This window comes from Hippocampus zosterae, chromosome 10 (genome assembly GCF_025434085.1).
Source record: "Hippocampus zosterae strain Florida chromosome 10, ASM2543408v3, whole genome shotgun sequence".
Taxonomy (NCBI): Eukaryota; Metazoa; Chordata; class Actinopteri; order Syngnathiformes; family Syngnathidae; genus Hippocampus; species Hippocampus zosterae.
In genome coordinates this window covers 16,706,513-16,730,125 of record NC_067460.1, presented here as the reverse complement: position 1 = coordinate 16,730,125, position 23,613 = coordinate 16,706,513, and the positions used below count along the sequence as shown (strand labels likewise).

Here is a 23,613-nt window from a genome sequence, read left to right as displayed (position 1 = left end):
GTAATCGATGGCTTTTTTTTTTGCCCATTTAGCTCAGAAACTGTATTTACGGCTATAATTATTTCTTATCAGTAAAATTATATTAAATTGCATTTGAAATTGTATCAATTTGTTTTGGATATCTCAGTTGATAACTGGCTACAATCAAAACACCCCTCTCTGCATTTGCCCGTGTCTTGGTGGATGTCAGGAAAGCAACCAGACACAATTTGTCCAGTCAATGCAATTTTATTTATATACACAAGGCAACTCAATGTCCTTCACACAAGCAAAGACATAACTGCAAGTATTTCCAAACACTACAGTCCTGGCATCCTGAAGCAAGGCAGAAAAAACAAAGTTGATGACAAAAATTACTAGAACAAACACTGACGCAATTACAACACATTATAAAAACATTTAAAAATAAAGAAATAAATGTAGGTTTCTGAAATAACTCAAAAAATACGTATAATTGTTTAGAGGACCTTTATAAAAGGTATGGGACACACACACACAATAATTTAATTTAAATTGATCTATTTTATATCATTCTTTGTAGAGTTCTTATTTGATGCTTAAGCATTTTGTAAACTCCCTGGCGTGTATTAACAAGTTTATAATATTGTATTTGTTTTAGATTTGAATATTGTACACCGAGTTCCTCCCAACATTCTTATCTGGTCCACCCCCCCCCCCCCCCCCACACACACACACACACACTAAAGGCAGGCGGGCTGGTGGGCGCATTTCTGCTCATAAATCGTAGCGGTCGAGCGGAGGGAGGCAGCGAGCAGCCCAATGATGACGCCGTACCCGGCTCATAGGGGCTCTCCGTCGGCCATGAGTCTTAAGCCAGCGGCTCTCTGGTGGGCGATACTGGTGTAAAATGCAGCGGGTCACACTGGCAGCGCTGGTCGGCCTAGCTGAGCCCGGCTGCTCGCCTCGGCCGCTCCCGTTTCAGCTTTAGTACTTACTACTGCCTTCTTTTTTTTATTATCGCGGCGTTATTGTTTTCAGGTCAAGGGTTTCCCGAGCGGCTCGTTTGGACTAAAAATGGCCGGAGATGGCGGCGCTCTAAAGGATATTAATGAGATTAAGTCGCAGTTCCGGACCAGAGAGGGCTTCTACAAGCTGCTCACCCTCTCCGACTCCCAGCAGCGGGGCGGGCTGCCAAGGGGTCCCTCCGCCGGGGCAACGCTGGGCCCCGCGGCTGGAGCCGGCCCGATACCCGGTGGAGGGGTCGGGCTGTTGCAGGGGCCCGGTGCCGCCGCTGCAGCAGCTGCCGCAGCCGTCGCTTCCTCATCGAATGCCGCAGCTAATTCCTCCCCGGCGGGTTTCCTGCCGCCGGTACGGGTCTCCATGGTCAAGCTCCAGCCCGAAGACCCGGGCGAGGAGTCAGAGCGGGTGTGCTTCAACATCGGCAGGGAGCTTTATTTCTACACGTACACTAACATTAAGAAGGTGAGCCCCGGTCCGACGGCCCTGCCCGCCCAGGTCACGGGAGTGGACTGTCGACGTTAGCCATGCATGCTAACTAGCCGAGCAGTTAGCTTAAATGTCACGACTTCTGGGCGAGCGAGTGTCAGTTTCCTGCTAACAAACACCACATTTCATTTGTTTTAGTTGTCTTTGGTGTCACATGGTGGTACAAATAGCACCAATTGGCAAGAAAACAACAAAATTCGATTTTGGAGTCCTTCTGAGGATGACTCATGTAACAGAAGATGGACAGAGATGGTCAAGGTGGGAGCTGCAAGATGTCAAAAGATGCGCTTCAACTCAACTAATCTTTGTTTTTATGACTCATCTTTGCTGAGTTAAGTGAGGCAGTAGTCTAAAACAACACAAATGTTAGAGTAAGGACTTCCTGGGTTTAAAACAAGTGATATGTTTTCAAGACTTGGTTTGGGGGTTCGTTTTTTTCAATCCAAACCTCGTTAATGGTTTCAGGCGTGGGTAAAGGGTTTTAAGACTGGTTTGCTGTGACAAAGCAAGGTTTTTAAATAATGATGGTCAAGACTGTGTGAAGACCTCGAGTTGAAGTTTCAAACAAGGATGAGGGTCTCAACGCTGGTGTTCAAGACCAGACTCAGACTTACAACCCCTTGTTATGTTTTCGGGACACAATGCTATATATTTATGTCATCATGTGCTTTTATGATTATTGGGTATCATACTGTTTTCTCAAACTACTTGTGTGTGTGTGCACACCAGGCAGTGGACCTGAGCAAGCCAATTGACAAAAGGATTTACAAGGGCACGCAGCCCACGTGTCACGACTTCAACCAGTACTCGGCGTCAGCTGACAGTGTGGCACTCATCGTGGGCTTTTCGGCCGGGCAGGTGCAGTACTTGGATCCCATCAAGAAGGAGACCAGCAAGCTCTTCAATGAGGAGGTACTAAATGTTCCTTCAAATGAGGCTTTCATGCCAGTTTTGGGGTTTCTACAAAGAGTTTCAAATCAGATTTAGCATTTTGAGGAAAGGTTAGGGTTTCAAGCCAAGGTTTCCAACAAGATTTAAGCAATTTGAAGTAGGATTTCGACGCAGAATTATTGAGATGTCATTTTCAATTGAAGTAATTGTTTTGGCCACTAATAAACCGTTTTGTCTCCTATCGTGCATGTGCAGCGTCTAATCGACAAATCCAAGGTAACGTGTCTGAAATGGCTCCCCAAGTCTGAGAACCTGTTCCTGGCCTCTCACTCGAGTGGCCACCTTTATCTCTACAACGTGGAGCATCCATGCGGCACGGCTGCGCCTCAGTACTCGCTTCTGCGCCAAGGGGAGGGCTTCGCCGTGTACGCCTGCAAAACCAAGACACCCCGAAACCCTCTTCTGCGCTGGGCCGTGGGCGAGGGCGGCCTAAACGAGTTCTCCTTCTCGCCCGATGGGGTCCACGTGGCATGCGTGGGCCAGGATGGCTGCCTGCGGGTCTTCCACTTTGACTCCATGGAGCTCCAGGGCGTCATGAGGAGTTACTTTGGAGGACTGTTGTGTGTCTCATGGAGCCCAGATGGCAAGTACCTGGCCACGGGGGGGGAGGACGACCTGGTCACCGTGTGGTCCTTCGCCGAGAGCCGGGTGGTGGCCCGCGGGCATGGACACAAATCCTGGGTCAACGTGGTGGCGTTTGACCCCTTCACCACATCCCTGGAGGACGAGGAACCCATGGAACTCAGTGGGAGTGAGGAGGACCTCCACCAGGGAGGGGCGCCCAACAATACTACCCCACACTTTGGACGGGTGCGCACCAGCAGCACCCTGTCACGGCTCTCCCGGCACAGCTCCAAAGGCGGCGGCTCAGCGGCTGTCACCTACCGATTCGGATCCGTCGGACAGGACACCCAGTTTTGTCTGTGGGACCTTACAGATGATGTTCTATACCCTCGTCTGCCGCTTTCGCGAGCCTTTACAAATACTTTTGGACCCACGCTGCCCAACTCTGTGGGTGGTGGAGTGGAGGGCCACCACCACCCACCTGTTGTGGGCACTTCCAACCCGCCCACGCTGCCTCTCCCACTCCCTCGCTCCCTCTCCCGCTCCAACTCACTTCCCCACCCAGCGGTCGCAAACACCTCCAAGACCCAGGGCGCCACGGAGGGCGGCACTGGGGGAACAGGAAGTGGTACCGGTACCGTGGGGAGTGCCCCAGGTAACACCGCGCCGTTCAGCATCGGCCGCTTTGCCACGCTTTCCCTCCAGGAGCGCAAGTCGGACAAGTCGGTGGTGGGTGGCGGGGTGGAGAAAGAACACAAACGCTACCACAGCCTGGGTAATATCAGCAAAAGTAACGATAAGATCAATGTGGCACCGCGGGGTGGCGGGCGCCTGGATGCCGCCAAAGTTCTGGGCACCACGCTTTGCCCGCGTATGCATGAGGTGCCACTGTTGGAGCCACTCGTGTGCAAAAAGATCGCCCATGAGAGACTCACCGTGCTAGTCTTCATGGATGACTGTATCATCACGGCGTGCCAGGAGGGGCTCATCTGCACCTGGGCCAGGCCTGGCAAGGCGGTATGTAACGGCACAGTCACGGGACCATGACAGGCAGGAATTTATCCACGTCTTCCATCTCAATCTGAAAACTCGTTGCCGAAGTTACGAGGTCTTTATTTTGATGCCCGTCGAACAGACAAAGTCTGACGGGCATCAAAACCTGTCAATATTTTGATGGTATATTGTTATAAAAGCATATTACATAACAAAGATAACAGGGGTGTCCACACTTTCTCTTCAAAGGGCCACATTCAGAGAAAACAAGATACTTAGGTCTCTCATTACATGTTTCGCGATGAAACCAAAAGTCGAGCGTTTTTTGTTGGTCAGTTGCGCTGTATTCTACCAGAATTTCTGCCCCCTTTACTGAGCAGCAGCAGACCTCCACAATCAGAAACATGACTGCAAAACTGTCCTATTCAAAGCATAAAGTAAAGCAAACTCTTTTTTTCTCACCATTTGCTGCTGTAACTAAATTCTCTAAATGTTACTCTTTTTGTGATGTGTGCTTGGTGGAATATAAGGAAGTGAATTCCTTCCTCTCCTGCCTTGCGACAGAGTGTCGAGTAGTAAACACCTTAAATCTGTCCAATAATACAATGCGACAAAAATAAACACGAGTCCACTGTGCATTTTTATGTTCCTGCATTAGCAATGCCGACATCATAACAAGGATAGCAACAATGCCCTCTGAGTTGCGGGAAGGATCAATTCTTCACCGATTCTGAATATAATTTCAGCCACCAATTATGACGCTCTCAAGCCACTTAAATTTGTTGATGTACGTGGAAGTCCTCAATAATTGTTGCTCTCCGAAAAGTTCCCCACAAATTTCTTTGGAAATAGTCCAAGGACTTGTTTTTTAATGCAGGAATGCGGAAAAAAATCAGTTTTTAAGCATCATTAGAGTCATTGGACAGCTGCTTACTGCATAGTGTGCAGAACAGGCTTGGTGGGTGAGAATCATCTGTTGCGTTAAATCCATATTTCAAGGAGGTCTCCTGGCGTTGTCTCTGAAATGCGCCTGTTTTTTTCCTCTTGGTCACAGACTCTTGTGTTGTCTCCTCGCTGGGAAGAACCTGTCCAAATATGTCAGTTTTTTTGTTTGTTTTTTTTTTACTCGCTTTGCTAGTTTGTGGCCAAAATATTTATTAGGCGACCAAGATAATTAGATTCTTGAAATGAGCCAAAAGTCCTTCATTGACGAACGGAATGAAAAGAATCCGGTCACTTTTAACAAAATATTTTTCAGCCTCGGATAATAAATCACCAGCAGTACTTTGTTTTTGAAATTCTTTTATCTGTGCGGCCCAATACTTGTCCGTGGCTATTGTCTAATTGTTTTTGTTTGTTTGTTTTCCCGTGGCCGCTGATGTAATCGCGTGTAAGTAGGTGCAACTTTCAGCCTCACATACAACAGCAGCTTTTTGTCTGCTGCCACAGGGTGCACACAGGGGTTTTTTTTGTTCTGTTTTTTTACTATACCGATCATAAATACTAACAAATGTTTTTACCACATTAATCATAAATTTAACCCAAGATATATATTTTAATTCTGTGAAATAAATTCAGTGCGTGCCAAACCACTTTTTTTACTGTACAGATCATAACTGTCAAATGTTTTTGCCACATTAATCATAAATTTAAGCCAAGATATATCTTTTTTTTAATTCTGTGAAAAAAAAATTCAGTCTGTGCCGAACCACAAGTATGTGAGAGTTGACAAAAGGGAGTGCTGCAGTCTCAAGTAATTTTCATTCTGAAGAAGAGCATGTCATTGGCTTCCTACCATTGTTCGATTGAAGTAGCCATTGTTGGACCATGCTGGCCATTTCCCGCCAATTTTGAAGAGTTATACCTTGAGATTTTTTTTTTTTTGGATTGCTACGAAATTTGAATCACGTATACTCGGCGGGATTAAATTGTGAAAAAGTGGGTTTTGTTGTTTTGGTATTTTTGTAATTTCATGGACAGCGTGGCAGCAGTTTGCTGAACACTATACTAACTCTTACCTCTTGCCATCTAAATTGCTGGGGGGGGGTTGTGTCTTTTCTCACAGAACTTAACAGCACAGAACGGAAACTCTCCAAGCGGCACGGTGGTATAGCTGCACCTTCATCACTCCTCCTACCATCCCTAAACGGAAGGCAACCGAAAACACCCGACCACTTCACCAATGCAGTATTACCCTCTGCTCATCCTGCAGAAGCCACGGCCAGCTATATTTAAGTAATTTATTTCATCATTAAACTGTCTAGTAATTTATACTGTAAATAGTCAAAGTACTCTTTAATGGCAAGGAGGCGCTACAGGAAGCAAGTGAACACATTGTACGTGGCAACGCACTGAATGTCTTTCCAGGAGTTCTGTCTTGATGTCACTGTCTCTTTTTGAGTTGATGCCGGCCGGTTACTGTCAAGATGCTTCAAGGGGCTCCGAAAGCGGCATGTCGAGCTCGGGTCCAAGTCACGTGACCACACGCACAAAACACACTGTTGCTGATGGGATAGCTGCAGAGTCATATGTGTCGTATTCATTCATGTTGCACAAAGGAGTATTACAAACCTGGGGTGGTGCAGGGAACCGAACTATGAAGATGACGGAGGGGAAATTAAAGAAAATGTTCAACCTTAAAATGAAAATAATGAAAGTTAAAATGTTTTTTCTTTTTGGCAAAAAGTTGCAATCCTTTTTAAAAATCACTCTTTTGTTCAAAGAAAAACTATGCAAGTCTTAGGGGGGGGGGTGTAAAAGTACATTTGAAAGAAGAAATTCTTCCAAAAAAAGTCTAGAACACTTGCTTTTTTATATAATTTAAAAGAAGCGTTTAAAAGAGCATTCTTTAAGGGGAAAATAGTCATATTACAGTTGGGGGAAAGTTGCATTTAATTTTGAGCAGGGGGTAGTGGTGTGGATACGCAATTTTTGAGAATATCTTTTTTTCCACAAATATTGCAACTTTTTCCAGGAAGAAAATATACTTTTTGGGGGAGGAAGAATGCTACAATCTTGAGGACATAAATGTTTGTTTTTCTTTTTTTTTTTGTGGGCAAAAGACAAACGTGCCAATTTTTACGTGACTTTATTTTGTACACACAGTTCATTTGCTTTTCATCCAATTTTTCTGCTTTAATTTTGCTGTGTTTGATTTTTTTCCCCTTTCCAGTGTGGCCCTGATACTCCTTGGTAGTGTTGCACCTGAATTGCCTCTTGCAATAATTTGCACAGACAAAAAAAAAGTCACCGTCTCTCCACTCAATACATTCGTCAATACATAAAAGCTACATTTGTTTCAAAGTCTCCTGTGATTATTTTATGCTTTGCAGCCATAATAAAAAAACAAGCCTAGTATGTTTGTGTCTCTCTCCAAGATGATCTCATTCATGTCTTTTTCTCTCTAATTCCAAATCATGAAGTTGTTCTGATTGCTTTGCTTGATTTCTTGGATGAGAACCATGATAATGTGAACGCAGCACACACGTGATGATGAGGTTGATTATATGTTTTGTCATCTGATTGCACGGTACCACATGACAACTTAAGTGTGTCAACAAGCTGCTGAAAGTACCTCGTAGCCATAAGGCTGACCTTACAAATAAACACCTTAGTCCTAAGAGTTACCTGGCCCTGTGTACTTAAATAGAGAAAATCATTTTGTGAACACAATTATGTGAGGAAATACAGAAAATAAAATATAGTTTTGTTACCTATGGGGCCTTTGCCCTAACAGCTGTCACAAGCAAATGGCATGTTTTGCGATCACTGCTTGAGCGAAGGCCTCAAACCCGAAATAATTAAACCATTCAAGTAAGTACATGTGGAAATGTTACATTAAAATGAATAGAGAAACTGGTTTGGTAAGTACCTGTCAGTAGAACGCACATTACTCTAAAACAGAGTCGGGCAAATGTGAGCAGTAATGTACCGGTGCTTGATAACGAATTAATGTCGATAAAAACTATTAGTGGGTCAGATTAATGAATGGAGTGGGCCATACATTGCCTAGCCCTGCTCTCAAGTGTGCATTGCTCGTGTCGCACAATCAGATTGGAATCCTCGTGCTCTTGTGTGCCGGGAATCCCTGTTGACTTTGAGCCTGAAAAGGTACAACCGGAAACACTATTTTTCTCGGACACTTGACACACTAGTGGCGTGTTTTTTAATGAATATGCCTGACAAAAACAAGCCAAAAGACACCGGACACATCGCAACACTAATGAACGATAACATGGACGACGGAGACGAAGCTAATGTGACCGTCAAAGGGTAAGATTTGTTTATCTTCAAATAGTGCCTTCGTATTTTCCTGTCGTGAGTGGAAACTTTTGGCAAGCACAAGTCGAGTGAGGGCAGCCCGACGTTGACTTCTCACCAAATTCATAAATGGTGGTTTATTAGTTTCTGACCAATAATCCATCACTAAAAGCCAATATGTGCTTATTGTGGTCATTTGTGGTGTTCCCTGCCATGTGTGGTTTTAGTTTATTGCAGAAACTTGTCCTCTTTGCCCTTTTTGGGCGCCTTTAATGAGTCGTTATATGCACAAGTAGAACAAAATGACCTACGCAGTCCACTTGTTACACCCAAAACATAATAAGAATAACAGTAATGATGATGATGATGATACTACTAATAATGATGATGCTTAGACAATGCAGTTCTGGCAGCCTTGAGGTCGTCAGGAAATGTGGCAGCAGTAGGTTAGTATTCAAGATAGCACTTCATGTGGGAATGTTGTTGTGAAAATGGTGGGAACAGTACCTCAATGAGCTGAGCAGTTGGAATATTTTGAATCCGTCCAAATGTTTCATGAGAAGGTTATGCAAGCTATCTCTTTATTTTGCAATTTTGACGAGTGTGGAATTTTGGAGTACAGTATTTGGAATGTTATAAAAAGAAGACTAAACCCCCTCGCCCATCCCCCTAAAAACGTTGTAAGGGTAAAACAAGGCCCCCGCAATGACTGATGAAGTTGCACATGTTCAAATATGCCTATAACAAATATGGAAGTGAAAATTAGACCACAATAATAGTTGCACAGATCAAAATAAGAGTTTCATTAAACCCCACAAATGTGCATATTTTAAAATAAGACTACCATCAATCCACCAAAAATGTTGCAGAATAAAATGAGCCTACAGTGGTACATTGATTTATGAATGAACCAAATTGACGAGTTTGTTAAGATACTTTTGTTTTGCTTTGACTTGTGAACAAAAGTCTGAAGTACGAGCACTGCATGATGGCAGTGGACACAACTCGTTTCACAGCAAGCAGTAGTTTGCCACAGAGGGAAATATTCTTCAAAAATGAGGTTTTTAAGATGTTTATTGTGACTTCCAGTTGAAGTTGACTGTCAAACAAAACATTAAACAAAGCAAATGCCACGTTGTGTATTTGGCACAACCACAACACTTCGCATGTGCCTTTGCTGAATGGTAGCACACTATGCAAGCTGCCATAGACGGCTAAGAAAAAACATTTATGCGGCGGTATAGAACACAAACGGTGCAGAAACACATGTAGACAGACGGTGTATTAATATTCACAAGCATATATCTTTCGTGTTTACAAAAAAAACTGCTAAAATGACTGCAGTTCACTCAGTTATCGAGTTGTGAAACTCGTTTGCATTTGTGTATGAATGTATTATAGTAACTGTCAGTGGCCAAGGCACACACAACAGAAGAAGCACAAGGGCTGGAAGAGATTAAATGTATTTCACTTCACTTTGAGGGGAGAAGCTGACATGATTTATGAGGATTGTGAGTTACAAGTATCATCACGGAACGAGTTAAACTCCTAAGTAAAGGCGCCACTGTACTCCGAATCGCTAAAATTTGAGCAAGGACTAACTTAACCCCTCAAAAGATGTACAAGTTAAAAGAAGACTCCATGTACTGTAAATCCTTGAAAATTGTGGAGGGACTGACTACGTACCAGTTACGTCGGGACCACCTTGTCTCACAACACTTGCCCATAAAATAAGAGATCAAATCAGACGACTATGAATCTCCCCAGTTGTGCAAGTGAAAATAATGCTTTCTTAAATCTGCAGGTTTAAATGTTGACGACTGTAAACCCCCAAAGGTTGCACAGGTTCAATTACAAGTCAAAGTCAAAATAGCGTACAGAATATGTCTCGGTCTGTATAAAAGATGCCCAGTTTAGGACCAGCACAGCAAAACAACGCGCACACACTCACACTCACACACACACACACACACACACACACACACACACACACACACACACACACACACACATACACACACACACACACACACAAGCATGCGCACTTCCTGTTTTGATGAACAGCATGTCCCAATCAAAGCAGGGCAAAAGTTTAATCTCTGCCTCATGTCCTCTCCTTGAAATGAGTTGTGTGCATATGTGCGTGTGTGTCTGTGAGCATTTCCTGTCTCCCTTTCGCAAGACACACTAATATGAACAAGAGCAGCGTCTCTTCTCACTTATTGCATCTCTCTCTCTCTCTCTTTCTCTCTCCCTCCCTCTTTCTCTCTCTTTCCCTCTCTCCCTCACACACACATGAACACAAACACGCAAGCCAAGTTGCACAACGACTAAGTGTTCATGCATGACAGCGAAGGGATATTGTCGTGATGCACATGCACACACTATCAGTTTATTGCGCAATGCGTGCACAATAAACTGAAATTCAAGTATGCTGTTGTCCTGTCTGCAATGTTCTCTGGTTGCGGGGGAGGAGGCGAGGGGAAGGACGAGAAAGGGAGGCATGGTTCAAATGGTGAGTATGTCAACAGCTGAGAAGCCATTTTAGAAACGTTCGCTTCTCTTTTGGACTTTCCTCTCTTATTTTGGCAATCCAAAGTGTTTGTGCAGCAGAAGGATCGTTTTTAGTGTACAAGGGCAGGAAGAAGGTTTGGGGTCGTGTTCATAAAATGGTCTCACTGCAAGCCCAGGGGACAATTTTTTACATTCCTGCACTGAGGCTTTTAAAGGGAAAAAGGCTGCATTGGTGGTATGCAGGGGAGCCTGTTTATTTTGAAGGGCTGCATCAGGTGGATGTGTTTTTATTTGGAGAGCTGCATCAGCTAGTGCACTGATTCTCAACAGGTCGGTCGAGACCCAGAAGTGGGTCGCGGACCCATGACGAGTAGGTCGCGGACAAGTAGTAAAAAAATTACAGCAGTTTCCCAATTTACGACAGTACCGACAGACAATGTTTCAAGGTTACAGACGGGGTGCCATAAGCCACATTGCACAGTGGCGTAAGGATATGTAGCCCTGCAGCGCAAAAGGACATGCTCAGTTAGTGCCGTGCAGAGACTACTTTGCACCGCTGAGCCAATACGAACACATTGCAACAAAATTACTTCCACATTCCATTTCTTTGTCACTGACATTCTCATGTAGAAAAACACAAAAATATTGTGATTTTAAAAAGAAATCAATATCGCAAGCTTTTTTTTCAACTATCGTGAGTTTTTATATGCCACTGTAAGCTTTTTATATCACGGACCTCCCCACAATATCGCGACAATTATCATATCATGAGTTTAATGTCATGATTTTAGCGTATTGTGACGTTTGGATATCACGACATGCCTAGCATTTGGTGTTGTCTTTCTTCCTGGTTCAGGAGCTGCTCTGAGCAGAGGAAGTTGCGTTCTCGCGACGCGGCTCGCTGCAGGCGAGGTAAGGAGACAGAACTATTTTACGACCTGGCTCGAACCCTACCACTGCCCAGACGCGTCTCCACACATCTGGACAAGGCGGCCATCATGAGGGTTACCCTCAGCGTCCTTCGTATGCACCGCCTTCTCCATCCTGGTATGAAGATTCACTCCAAAATGTCCACTTGTCCACCAAAATGGCTGTTTGGACCTTAATTCAATTTCTGGGTCTCAGGGACCGAGAGTCCAAAGGCATCTGAGGAGGTGGATGACGACGACGACGATGAGGACCCGGCGGATGTCCTGTACACTCAAGCGCTATCTGGCTTCATCGTGGTGATTACGGCAGAAGGAGACATTATTTACATGACCGACAATGTCAGCAAACACATTGGCATCCCACAGGTAATAACGCTCCATACATTACCAAAAACATATGCTTAAAAAATGCGCAAATATTAGGAGAAGCCCCCAAAAATATTAAAATAGGAAGTGGAATATGAATAAGTTTTAAAAAAAACAACTAATAACAAAGAATGTAATGCATTAATAACAATGAATAAAACTATTATTACAAATATTGCTGCATGTTTACCTCAAAGGTTAACACTTAAGTCAACAGTTGGTCACGTGTGGAAGCAGTTAGAATTACAGCTTTCGGGTACATCATGCGGAATGCAGTGTTAAGTTGACTAAGACTGCTTTGATCTGGTTTAGACTGCCTCTGATTCTTAAGGCCAAAGAGCAGCGTGTGTGTTGGAGGGGGTAGACCAGTATTTTGGAGCTGATCCAGTCAATCGATCGATCACTGACGTCAAATGATGACATTTCAACCGGTCATCGAGTTTGCATAGAAGCGCAAAATATCTGCCGATCCTAACCGGCGGGATAGATCTGTGTATAGCAGTTCAACCAGACCCAAAGTAAGAATGTCCAAAATCGTACCAAAAAATATCAAAATACAAAGTACCGGGTAAGAACAAAAATGAATACAAAAATATTTGACAGATAATGCAAAAAATATTCAACAAAATTAATGAAAACAACAGAAATATTAAAAGACAGAAAAATCCTGTTGGAAAAATTATGACCATGAATAAAGTACCATAAAAATACACACAAAGAAAAAAAAATCCAACATTGTGAAATATGACGATGTACAGAAATATCCCTCTCCCACCGTTCCATGTCATTCTTCTCCCTTTTTCCTCTTTTGTTCCTCCATCTTCTTTTCCCACTCCTCCTCATTTTCCTCCACTCCCTCCTTCTTGCCACTCTGCTCTTCTTTTGTTTCTCCTACTGCCCCTTCTCTGTGCTTTTGTATACGTGTATCAATATTTCTGCTTTTGTCCGGGTGTGTTTTCTAGTTGGAGCTCCTGGGTCAGAGTGTGTACGACTTTGTTCATCCTTGCGACCAGGAGGAGCTCAGGGACCTCCTTACGCACCCTGGTTAGTTACGCCCAATTATATAGAGAATTATTCATACCAGTACAATGATGATGACATCATCGTTGATGAAGTGGTATGTCGGACGAGGTCAGCTTGAAACCAGCATTATTTGTCTTTGTTTTTAGTATGCAGTAAAAAACTGAGCGGGGGTCAGCTGCGCCAGATGAACTTCTTCCTGCGAATGAAGAGCACGTTAACCAGCAAGGGGCGCACAGTTAACATCAAGTCTGCCAGCTGGAAGGTACTTGCCCGCACGTCCTCATGCATTCTCTTTGTAAATGTGTGTTGTTGTAAACAGATTAGGCTTTACTAAATGTTTTGTGGAAAGGCACTTGTCAACTTCAACGGTGAAAAAATAACCTTCAATTGTCTTTCTGTGTCAGGTGTTCCACTGCACGGGTCACATGCGGGCACTGGGCGACTCTTCCGCAGCGCTCCCTGTGGATACTGTGATGACGCTGCTGTGTGAGCCCGTCCCCCACCCGTCCAGCGTGGACTTCCCCCTGGATACGCACACCTTCCTCACCCGCCACAGCATGGACATGCGGTTCACACACTGCGAGGGCAGGTCAGAACCAGAGCGCCTGTCTCAGACATTCAAATTGAAAAAAAAAGTTTCTTGTCATTTTTTTGAGGTGAGTTTTGTTTTGACTTTTAGTAAAGTCCTCTTGCATCAAGGCTGAGTGGGGAATCTATGTCCAATTTAAATGATTTAAACCATAAATATTCCACCAGCTATCATCCCCAAACACTTAAATGTCAAACTCATCTTATAAAATTAAATGGCTTATAAATTTGATTGAGAGAGGGAGCAAAATCACCAAAAGTGTGAAGGTGCTGACTTACCCGCCTATTACCTTGGATTTGGCTCTGTCATGTTGCATCTCAGGCAGGGTTTCTCTTGCTGCGTTCAAAATTGTGTGGCGCCCACCTCCAGCTAATTTTGTTTTGTTTTATCCAAATTTTCCCTCTATGGTGGTTCAAATTTTAATTTTTAAGAGTGTTTTCCTGTTCAGAACACAAAAGTGGTGGTAGATGTTCATTTTCTGTTCTTTTGTTTTCTAGGTTGGGCGACCTGGTGGGATACGAGGCGGACGATCTTATCGGCCGTTCAGCATTCGAGTTTTATCACGCAGTGGACTCGGTTCATGTCAACAAGAGCCTGCACACATGTACGTTCTCCTGATCTCATCCCAGGGTAGAGGGGAAAAAAAATCTTGTGTTTATTTCGCTTTTACTTTATTTTTTCTTCTCCGTGTAGTGCTAGCCAAAGGGCAAGTGAGCACCAGTCCCTACCGCTTCCTGGCAAGTGGCGGTGGCTTCGTGTGGGCCGAGACACAAGCCACCGTCCTCTACAACAACAAAACGTCACATGCCGAGGCCGTGGTCTGCCTCAACTTTGTGCTCAGGTACGCTACAGACCAGGGGTGGGCAATTCATTTTCCAAATTGGCGAACTGTATCGGATGTCAAGGACCGCGCCATGCTGACCTCAATTGTGCTCAATGTGAATTCATTGTCTTTAAGTCAGCAGGAATTTAATTCTTTTAGAAGCTGCTTGTTTTGATTTGATAGATGTTGTTGTAGATGCTCAACAAAATTGTAAAGTGAATTCGTCATGATATTCAAGTGTTTTCAGATTGTAGTTTGTGGCATGTTTACGATTTTAACTATGAATGTAGGAAGTCTAAACATTTTAGAGGGGTGTCATCACTTTGGGGTTATTTTTGTCCCTACTCTTGGCAGTGCTGGTCCCTATTATCTGCAAATAGCATTGAATCACAGATGAAGAAATAAAATAAGTTCAATTTCCTTCTTTGCAGCGCTGTGGAGCAGTCGGATGTATTTTTTTCCTCTGACCAGATCCGTACCGGCCATCGCCTCAAAGCCGAGCACCTCGACAAGAACACTGATGCAGGCGAGAGTTGCGAAAGCCGCAGCCCGCCGGAGATACTTCTTCCGCCCGCTGCTAAAGACAAGGATGCCGTTGCTCCGCTGACAGGAGGTTGGGTGCTACGACTGTTTTTTGTTTTGGTTTTTTTTACATGAAATTTGTTGTTACTTGGGTTTTTTTCATACCCGTAAATGTTTGTAGAAAAAACAGTTATATTTTTTGACAGGCAGTGAGTTACAAAACTACCTGCTGTTAAAAAAATGTTTAACCTCCAAAATAAAAAGATTTAAAAAAGTAAATAAAGTCACCTGCTGTGTAAAACTGTCAATGAATCATAGACATGGTAAAAACATGAATACATCACTGACAAGTCAGCAGAAGTATAATAATGACTTCTAGCTTTGTTGAACTTTGAACCAACCCTTTTTTTAAATCTGAAAGTAATGCACTTCTCTTCTCTATTCGTTTCTGCACTTAACTTGAAAATGACCAAAATGCAGTTCGCCCACTTGAGTTCTCAGTGTCTCATTTTACAGTGTATTTGTATTTTTTCAAACGTGGCGATTTTTGTTCTGGAGCAAATCAATGACATTTCACGTAATTTCAAAGGGGAAATCGATTTGCAAGTCAAACTACTATCGTACGCAATAAAATGTAATAATCTTTGCAATTGTTACGTATGTCGTAGACTTCATCACGCTTTCCTTCGCCACGCCGCGCAGCCTGAGCAACATCCCCGAGGACCCTCAGGACCTTTGCACTCCGCAGCTGCGCCAGCTCCTCCTTCCCATCTTCAACCATGACTCTTCGTCCTCATCATCATCCTCACTGGATCCAGAGCCAGCACATGTAAATCCAAAGCTCGCCTGCAGAACGTGGGAAACGACCGTTGCTGATGTGGTATTTTTGTCCAGAGCAACAACGGCAACGTGCGGGACACCAACGAGGTCGAGAAGTCGTTTGCCTTTTGGCCAGAGGATGGCGACAAAATGCAGGATAACATGCAGCACGTGAGCGCGATATTTGACTATGCTTGTGAAATTGTATTGTATCATATTTAAAGTGGACAATGTTTTTAGATGATTTTGAAATATTTTTAAAATGCGTATTTTTATTTGACAACAAATATTGTACCACTTATATAGCACTTTTCTACTGTTGGTATCAACGCTTTTTAAACCGTTTCCTCGTTTAGCTACTGATGACGCAGCATCAAGAGCAACTGGGGGTTCAGTATCTTGCTCAGGGACACTTTAAATATTTGAAATAAAATTAAATAGACTATTGTAAATACAAAACATCAATTTAAAATGTTTATATTTTAGTTGTTGAATACATTTTCTAAAAATATGCTTCAATGAATCTAAAAAATACCACAACTAACATAAAATCTAAGAAAGTTTATTAAACATAAACCAATATGCTGTCTCTGAGGGTTTTTAATAATTCCTCAATATTTGTACTTAAAACAATAATGAATACAAGAAATAAATTACATGAATTATACATTTAAAATGGTTTCATAAAATTATAATACATTACATCTAGCAAAACATAAACAATAAATAAATATATACAGTTTTAAGAAGCCAAAATAAATACTGGTCCTTTTTTGGTATTTTCACAATTATTCATTTTTAGCAAACAAATGCTTATGATAAATAGCATTCCATGAATTCTAATACTTTTTAATGTAATATTTTGATATTTCTTTATGATATAGATAACATAATTTTGTTTTTAACTTAACATTATTTATTAATTATATACCACTAACATTGTTAATTATTATTTAAAATGCAAATAAAGTCCTCGTTCCACTATTTGTACAGTTGCTTTTTTAAAAGCCAGATTTTAGTATTGACTGTTGCATAGTGGCTCAAATAAAGTGTCCTGTGAATGTATGTTGTCAGGTGATGGATGGCGTGGATCTGGACATGTTGGCTCCGTACATCTCAATGGACGATGACTTCCAGCTCAGTTTCTTCAGCGCCGTCCCAGAAGCCAACACTGACGTTAACACAGAGCCACCACCTGAACTCACCGCCATCAACAGGAAACGGTCAGATACCATTTGGAAACATGCAGAAGACAAAAAAATATATATGAAAGTGTGAAGTCGTAATATAAGAGAAAAATCTAAATTCTGCATTGTTATTCCAAATATTTTTATTGTAGAAAATAAATTGTTACATCGAATTACTTTTTTAATACATCATTGCTCTGATATAAAGTTGCAATGTTGGTTACCACGCTCATGTCATTCAGGGCTCACAACTCAGACGAGGACGTTCTGTCCCAGCTGATGGCAGCAGACGACAAGCGTCACAAGCACGACAGCGACGCCGCGTCCCAGGAGAACCAGCTCCTACTCAGCCATGTGTTACTGGTGAGCGAGATGGTAATCATGCGGTTAGCCAGCAGCCAATCATGGTGGATAATGTGACTGTTATCGTATGTAAATGTTTTTGTTTATTTTTTTTAACACAGGGCTGCCTGACGGAGAGTCAATCAGAAGAGGAGCCAGGCACCAAGGGGCGGAGTCATCTTCTTACTGACAGAGATCCCATCTTTGGGGGCATGAGAGGACTCTGTGACACCACATGTAGGTTTTCGCAACTAAAATTTTTAAAATAGGATTGAGATATGGTATAATTCATTCATCCATCCATTTTCCATACTGCTTATCCTCACCAGGGTAGCAGGGTACAGTTAGCACGTCCACCTCACAATGCAGAGTTAATGGGTTCAATTTCGGGCGTTTGCATGTTCTCCCCATGCCTGTGTGGTTTTTCTCCGGGTACTCTGATTTCCTCCCTCATTCCAAAAACATTCAATGTAGGTTAATTGAACGCGCTAAATAGTCCCTAGGTGTGATTGTGAGTGTGAATGATTGTGAATGTGTCCCATGCAAGTGACTGGCAACCAGTTCAGAGTGTACCCCGCCTGCTGCTTACAAAGTTACATTTACTGCATAGTCATTCATTATTATGATAGTATGACACATACTACACTACAGGTAAATGGACATTAAATTTGATATTGGTAAAAATGCGATATTTATATGGAATTTTCCGTTTGATATATTTGGTAGCACTGATGATGGACATCTTCAAATCCGAGCCGCCCCCTGACTTGTCTCCGATGTCTTGACCATGCTAAAACATCATCGTGGTGGTCATTGTCTTCATCGTGGTCAGAGGGCAGCCAGCCAACCAGCTACATGTTAAGATCAGAAAATGATGACGCTTTCCTGCTCTGATGCACAAAAGGCCTTTCATTGACATATTTTTTTATACTTAATTACCAATAATGTGTACAATTATCAACTCCGTACAATAGCATGACATTTTGAGGGCATTTATTTGTATTTCTCTTGCATATGCTGGGTTAGTGATATTAAGAAGATCTAACATTTCTTATCGGGTCATTTCAGAAATGCATGTATGTATTTTCTTTTGGGTTTTTTATGCAAGTGTACTCTCCAATAAACATGCAGTAAATGAGTAGGGAGCTTAGCGCCAGCTAGTTTTTAGACTTACAGTAGAAAGACCACACTATGCGACTTTTTTTGAGGTAGCGGAGGAGTAGTTTTGGAAAGGTTTTTCCGAGTCAGAATTTATAAACAAGGTTGATGTTACTTTCAATGACGTGAAAGATTGTTTTTAATGTGTCTCTTGAAATAAACTGTTTTGGCAATCGCAGAAATATTTAATGTGTCCACGCTAACAAAAACATGGTGAAAATATATTTTTAAAATACATTCATCGATTAATTAATTTATAGGATAAAGTATATAAATGAAAACGCTACTGTTTACCCGTGACCAATTAAGTGATACAGAGAGCCGGATGGATGAATTTTAAAAAAAAGATACAGTTAAGTATATGGAACCTCACAATGATGTTTCCCCAAAACACTAGTTTTATCGTTACTGTGAGTGAGTGCATGGTTTGTGCAAGGCCGTAAAAGTATTCGTCAAATAAAGTTTCTCCAAACGTCTGTTACTACTGCGTTTCCATTTGGACTCTGGTTTTAATATGGTTTTGAGTCATTTTTGTGGACACAAGGTTGATTGTATTTTATTTTATTTAATATTTGTTCTTATATTTTTAGTTAAGCTTCCTGATGAGTTTATTTCAGGGAAAAGAAGGTTCGATCGTTCCTTTTTGTTAATTTTACCGGAACACCAGGTGACGCTAAAGCAGCTAAAACCAAATGTCAGATGAAGATAGTTCGTGATGTCATCAACCAGCGACCAAGTCAATCGCGCGGGGTATTTGAAAATAAAAATGACGCACAAGACGCCAACAACATTATCCGTTCAAAAGTAAGTTTGACGTTTAAATGTCTCTTTTTCCATGCGATTCACTGAGCAGTCTTTTTTTATGTGTTCTACATAAATTAACTGAACGTAGATGTTCTTCGAAAAAAAATGTTGGCATTGCGGAATCGTTAAGTAATAAACATGAAAGAAATGCAACCTCAGAATGTCATAAGACTGCAGCTTTATGCCACTTCTATCTGCGTCAGAGCTACATGGGCAACCTTTATAATTTGGTTTTGTTCGATTTATTATTTTTGGCTCCAGACCGTTGTTTATCAACAATGGAGAGCGTGAAGGTGTGAGCGCATGATGAAGGTATACGTTTTGAAGCCTCTTTGAGTGTCCAGAAAAGCGCTATTAAATTTGATGAATTATTTTCTGGACCCCAAAATAAAATGTTAAATACATAAAAAGCAAGTGACGCACAACGTCATTAATAAAACCATAGTAAAATACGGTATCTCAAGCCCTCTGATTGACAAGAGACGTTGACTATCGGTAGTACAGGTATATGCACCTTGACGTTGACTGGAGACCAGGCAATCCATCCATTTTCAACACCGCTTAACCTGAACAGAACGCGGGGAGTTGCTGGAGACCAACCCATCTGACTTTGGGCAGAAGACAGACTACACCGTGGACTGGTCACCAGTCAGTTGCAGGGCACATGTACAGACAAACAACCATTCACACCCACATCCACACCGTCACTGAGTGGGAACCGATCCCACACCACCTGCACACATGTCAGGCAAGTGCACCACAACACCAACTGCCACCCTCGACCAGGCCATTGTTGGCCTATATGTGCCCAGCCATTGTCTGTCTGGCAACCTGTCCTGAGTGTACCTCATTTCTAACCCAAACTCAGGAGTAGTCTTCAGCCCATGTGTGACCTTAATGAGAGGACAGACGCTATCGCTCGTGAATGGATGGATATCTCTTGATTTCACGTTATGCTGGGTGCATTTGTCTTGGCTTGTGTGTATATTTATTTATTGTGTAAATAAATTTATTTATTTATTTATTGTGTGTATATGAATGTGTGCATGTTTGTCAGTGTATTGCAGCGCTGTGACCCAACCCTTTCGGCGCTGTGTGATAGCGGGGAGGAGCTGGATCCTGCAGGAGAGAAACTACTCTTTCTCCAGGTTTTCATCTTCTTCTTCTGAAGGTTTTGGTCACTGAAACATCCACATCCTCATTCATTGTGTGTGTGTGTGTGTGTCCGTGTAGGACAGGCGGCGGGTGCAAAAAGTTGGTTGGCGTCAACTGTTTGTTCTGGACTCGATGATGTGCGAGCTGGAGCGCGTTCAATCTGCCCAGCAACTGCTGACGCAGCCCTGTCCCCCACAGTCAGGTAGCCCCACCTACAGTCAATTTCGACCCATGGATCCCAACCTTAATTTAGCCAAGGCACATATTTCACATTGGAGAAAAATTTAAGACACACTATTTAGCAAAATAACTGACAAAAAGTGGATACCAAAGTTAAAAAGGTACCTTCTGTCATCTAGTGGAAGAACTTTTAATTGTTCTGCCTGTTACTACAAGTCGTTGGCATAGATCAATTAACAACATTTGTGGGGGAATAAATGATTTTCCGTCCACATCATTGATAATGGAGAATTTCTGTGGGAACTATGGCTAAATCTCATTTCTTTATTGGATCCTCTGTTTATGGGTTAGCTCCTTTCACCAGAGTAAAGGCCAACAACAGAGGGACAAATGTGTGGAGGAATGAAAAGTTTGCTACTTGACGTCGTCATTTTTTGATGACATCAATTAAAGATTAGGTCAACAGCAATTTAGCATGGTGAAAACTATAGAAATGCTCTTATCATACTCCCTCCGCATTCTGAATTGAAAGGCACACTATTATTTTCTTTTGGGCGACATGTATCGTGTCACGTCAGGCACTACTCTGTTTCCTAACCGCAGAAGGCGAAGCTCGAGGCCACTGGAAGGCTTTGAAGGTGGAGAGCAGGACAACGGCGGAGCATACGGAGGAGCTGGTCAACACGCTGCAAAAAGACATCATTGACAAACGACACAAAGTCAAACAACTATTGCAACAGCTGCAAGCTAAGGTACACACACAATGACACAATGACTAAGTGATATAACAATCAATTATTAAAATAATCGTTAGGTGTGGCCCTAGCATAAAAAAGTAATCTATTCAAATTGGAAGTGGTATTTTGGCTGTATCACCTAGCCCTTATACTTGCACACACATATGTGTCACGTGTTTGTGTGTTTCAGAAGCAGCAGCGTGAAGACTTACAGGCGAGCGTGAAGGAGGCACAGAAAGCATTGCAGACACGTGATGGTCAGCTGACTCGGCTGATGGCGGAGCTTGAAGCGGAGCTCGGGCAAGTGGACGTCTGGCAGCATTGCAGAGAGGCGTAAGTGTCACTGAGTCACATGATCGGACAGGTGACTTGACACATCAAATGACATGGCTTTCTCTTGTTTGCAGCTTGCAGTCGTACGTGGCGGCCGTGCAGGAGGTGGCGCACGTCACCCTGCTGTCCTTCAACCAATCGCAGGTGTCTCTGGAGCTGAGGCCACACACCCCCGCCAACACAAAGCTAGCATTCAATGAGCTGGAGCCGTTAAAGCTGTCCATCATCTGGAGCCAAGACGACCATTTCACACTTCAGATTGATCCAGTATGAAAAATTCTTGAATTTAGTTTGGTGCCATTTTAATGCCAAGGAGCTATGTTGAAGTGAGTTTTGGGGCTTCATTCAGACAAAGGTAGTGCTCTTCCGCCATCTGGTGGTATCTACTGGCAATTATAAGCTTTTTTGAGCAGGGAAGTGTCAATTATGCACAGATTTTCGTTATTTGTGTCATAGGGAGTTGGGAATGATGAATGATTCTGAATACAGTCGTTGCCTTTGACATCATTCACTTATTTTAGTTGACTTTTTCCTGAATTATATTGTCCGTTACATGCATTTCGATACATCTTTATTTATATATTGATTTTACAACAGATGCAGCTGTAACAAAGAACATTTCTATGGTAACAAAGGAATAATAATTGACGTGTGAACTTGACTTGCTGTCATGTGATTAGGAGAGCCTGGCAAAGCACCTTCAGGAAGACGTGTCGGGCCGCCCCGCTGAACTCAGTGCCGCTCTGGTGGAGGTGATGGAGAACTATGTGGGCCAGGCCGACCTTCTGGCTGAGATCCAGAGTCTGCGATCAAGGTGGGCTCCGCAAGCGACCCCTCGCTGTCCTCCGTGACCTGACGCGGGCGCTCCCGCTTCCTTTTTCAGCTTCGCCATCGATTGGTGTCCTGCTCAGCGTGTGCTGGTGTACCTCAAGTCAGCATCCATCTTGTGCCACCTGGAGGTGCAGGAGGGGTACCCCAATGGCGGAGCCGTCCGCCTGCGAGACGTACAAAGAGACGGACAACCACTGAACACCGACGCATTGCAGGTGTGACCTCATCCATCATTAGCATTCACCATTTGCATCAATTATGAGCACTAATGATTATCCAAAAAAGTAAAATAAACTTCCTGATTGTGAAACGGCCACAAGAGGGCGCTGACACCTTGACGTTATCAAATGCCTTATGAGTAACCTATACATGTACATTGAAATGTATCTGGTATCGACCCCATACCAATGCCTGGTATTAATACTCACTCAATTAGTAGCAGCAAACACTAGCATATTAGCACAACTTATTAGCATCAATCATGTTTCTCAATCGTACATAGCAATTCTAAATTATTGGCATTAATGGAAAAAAAGCATGGGAAAAAATATTGATTTTGTTTTTTCTGTCTGTCTTTTGTTCTCCTTTTTGCCCTCAGCCTCGAAACCCTGATGGCAGCCTCACTGATTGGCTTGTTTTTCTTTGCACCAATCCTCTCATTTGAAGTTTTGATGATAATGTTCTCATTTGTGACACTCAAATAAATAAAATAACTAGCAAGAATCAGTCATGTGATGGTTGTATTGATGTGTGCCGGTGTGTGCGTACAAGCGTGTGTGCAAAGTATAAAGGGAGGAAAGGAAGCGGTAGTACTGTACAATGCATCCCGGGTCAGCTAAACAACAAAGTAGCCATCCGATGCATTCTGGCCAATATCTGACCAAAGGTACTGAAGAACAGTATTACTCCAAGCATGAGCAAGAACCTAAATTTCAACAACGTTCATTTCATCAAGTGTTTTTACTTTATTTTTGTTGTATTGTACAGTAACAGAGTTGTGACGAGTTGAGAATGAGAATTAACACATCACTTGGGGAGTTATTGAATCTTTTATGATGTGACAGTT

The 23,613-nt window shown here is 42.7% G+C and overlaps 3 protein-coding genes across 6 annotated transcripts; all 3 read left to right on the top strand.

Moving 5' to 3' along the window:
• The first annotated feature begins 689 nt into the window (after window positions 1–689).
• zmp:0000000529 (WD repeat-containing protein 20) lies at window positions 690–7,332 on the top strand. Its single transcript, XM_052078105.1, has 4 exons — window positions 690–1,443; window positions 2,197–2,379; window positions 2,614–3,999; window positions 6,041–7,332. Exons 1-4 carry the CDS (start codon window positions 1,036–1,038, stop codon window positions 6,086–6,088), a joined length of 2,025 nt encoding a protein of 674 aa, XP_051934065.1. The 5' UTR covers window positions 690–1,035; the 3' UTR covers window positions 6,089–7,332.
• A 736-nt stretch (window positions 7,333–8,068) lies between these two features.
• Window positions 8,069–18,680, top strand: hif1al (hypoxia inducible factor 1 subunit alpha, like). Of its 4 annotated transcripts, none has more exons than XM_052078106.1 (15): window positions 8,069–8,247; window positions 11,606–11,796; window positions 11,875–12,044; window positions 13,007–13,088; window positions 13,214–13,329; window positions 13,472–13,656; window positions 14,154–14,260; window positions 14,350–14,497; window positions 14,911–15,092; window positions 15,670–15,830; window positions 15,896–15,991; window positions 16,895–17,043; window positions 17,250–17,382; window positions 17,472–17,586; window positions 18,076–18,680. In XM_052078106.1, exons 1-15 carry the CDS (start codon window positions 8,144–8,146, stop codon window positions 18,132–18,134), a joined length of 1,998 nt encoding a protein of 665 aa, XP_051934066.1. In that variant the 5' UTR covers window positions 8,069–8,143; the 3' UTR covers window positions 18,135–18,680. The 4 variants fall into 4 exon arrangements, with proteins under 4 accessions (XP_051934066.1, XP_051934067.1, XP_051934068.1 ...); XM_052078107.1 differs by having other exon boundaries at window positions 8,071–8,247; window positions 17,250–17,370; XM_052078108.1 differs by lacking the exon at window positions 8,069–8,247 and adding an exon at window positions 10,732–10,750.
• Window positions 18,681–19,203: 523 nt separating this feature from the next.
• Window positions 19,204–23,273, top strand: si:dkey-225f5.4 (uncharacterized). The gene is made up of 9 exons (XM_052078127.1): window positions 19,204–19,311; window positions 20,369–20,459; window positions 20,545–20,668; window positions 21,250–21,398; window positions 21,574–21,716; window positions 21,791–21,983; window positions 22,397–22,530; window positions 22,600–22,762; window positions 23,146–23,273. Exons 1-9 carry the CDS (start codon window positions 19,223–19,225, stop codon window positions 23,209–23,211), a joined length of 1,152 nt encoding a protein of 383 aa, XP_051934087.1. The 5' UTR covers window positions 19,204–19,222; the 3' UTR covers window positions 23,212–23,273.
• The last annotated feature ends 340 nt before the right edge of the window (window positions 23,274–23,613 follow it).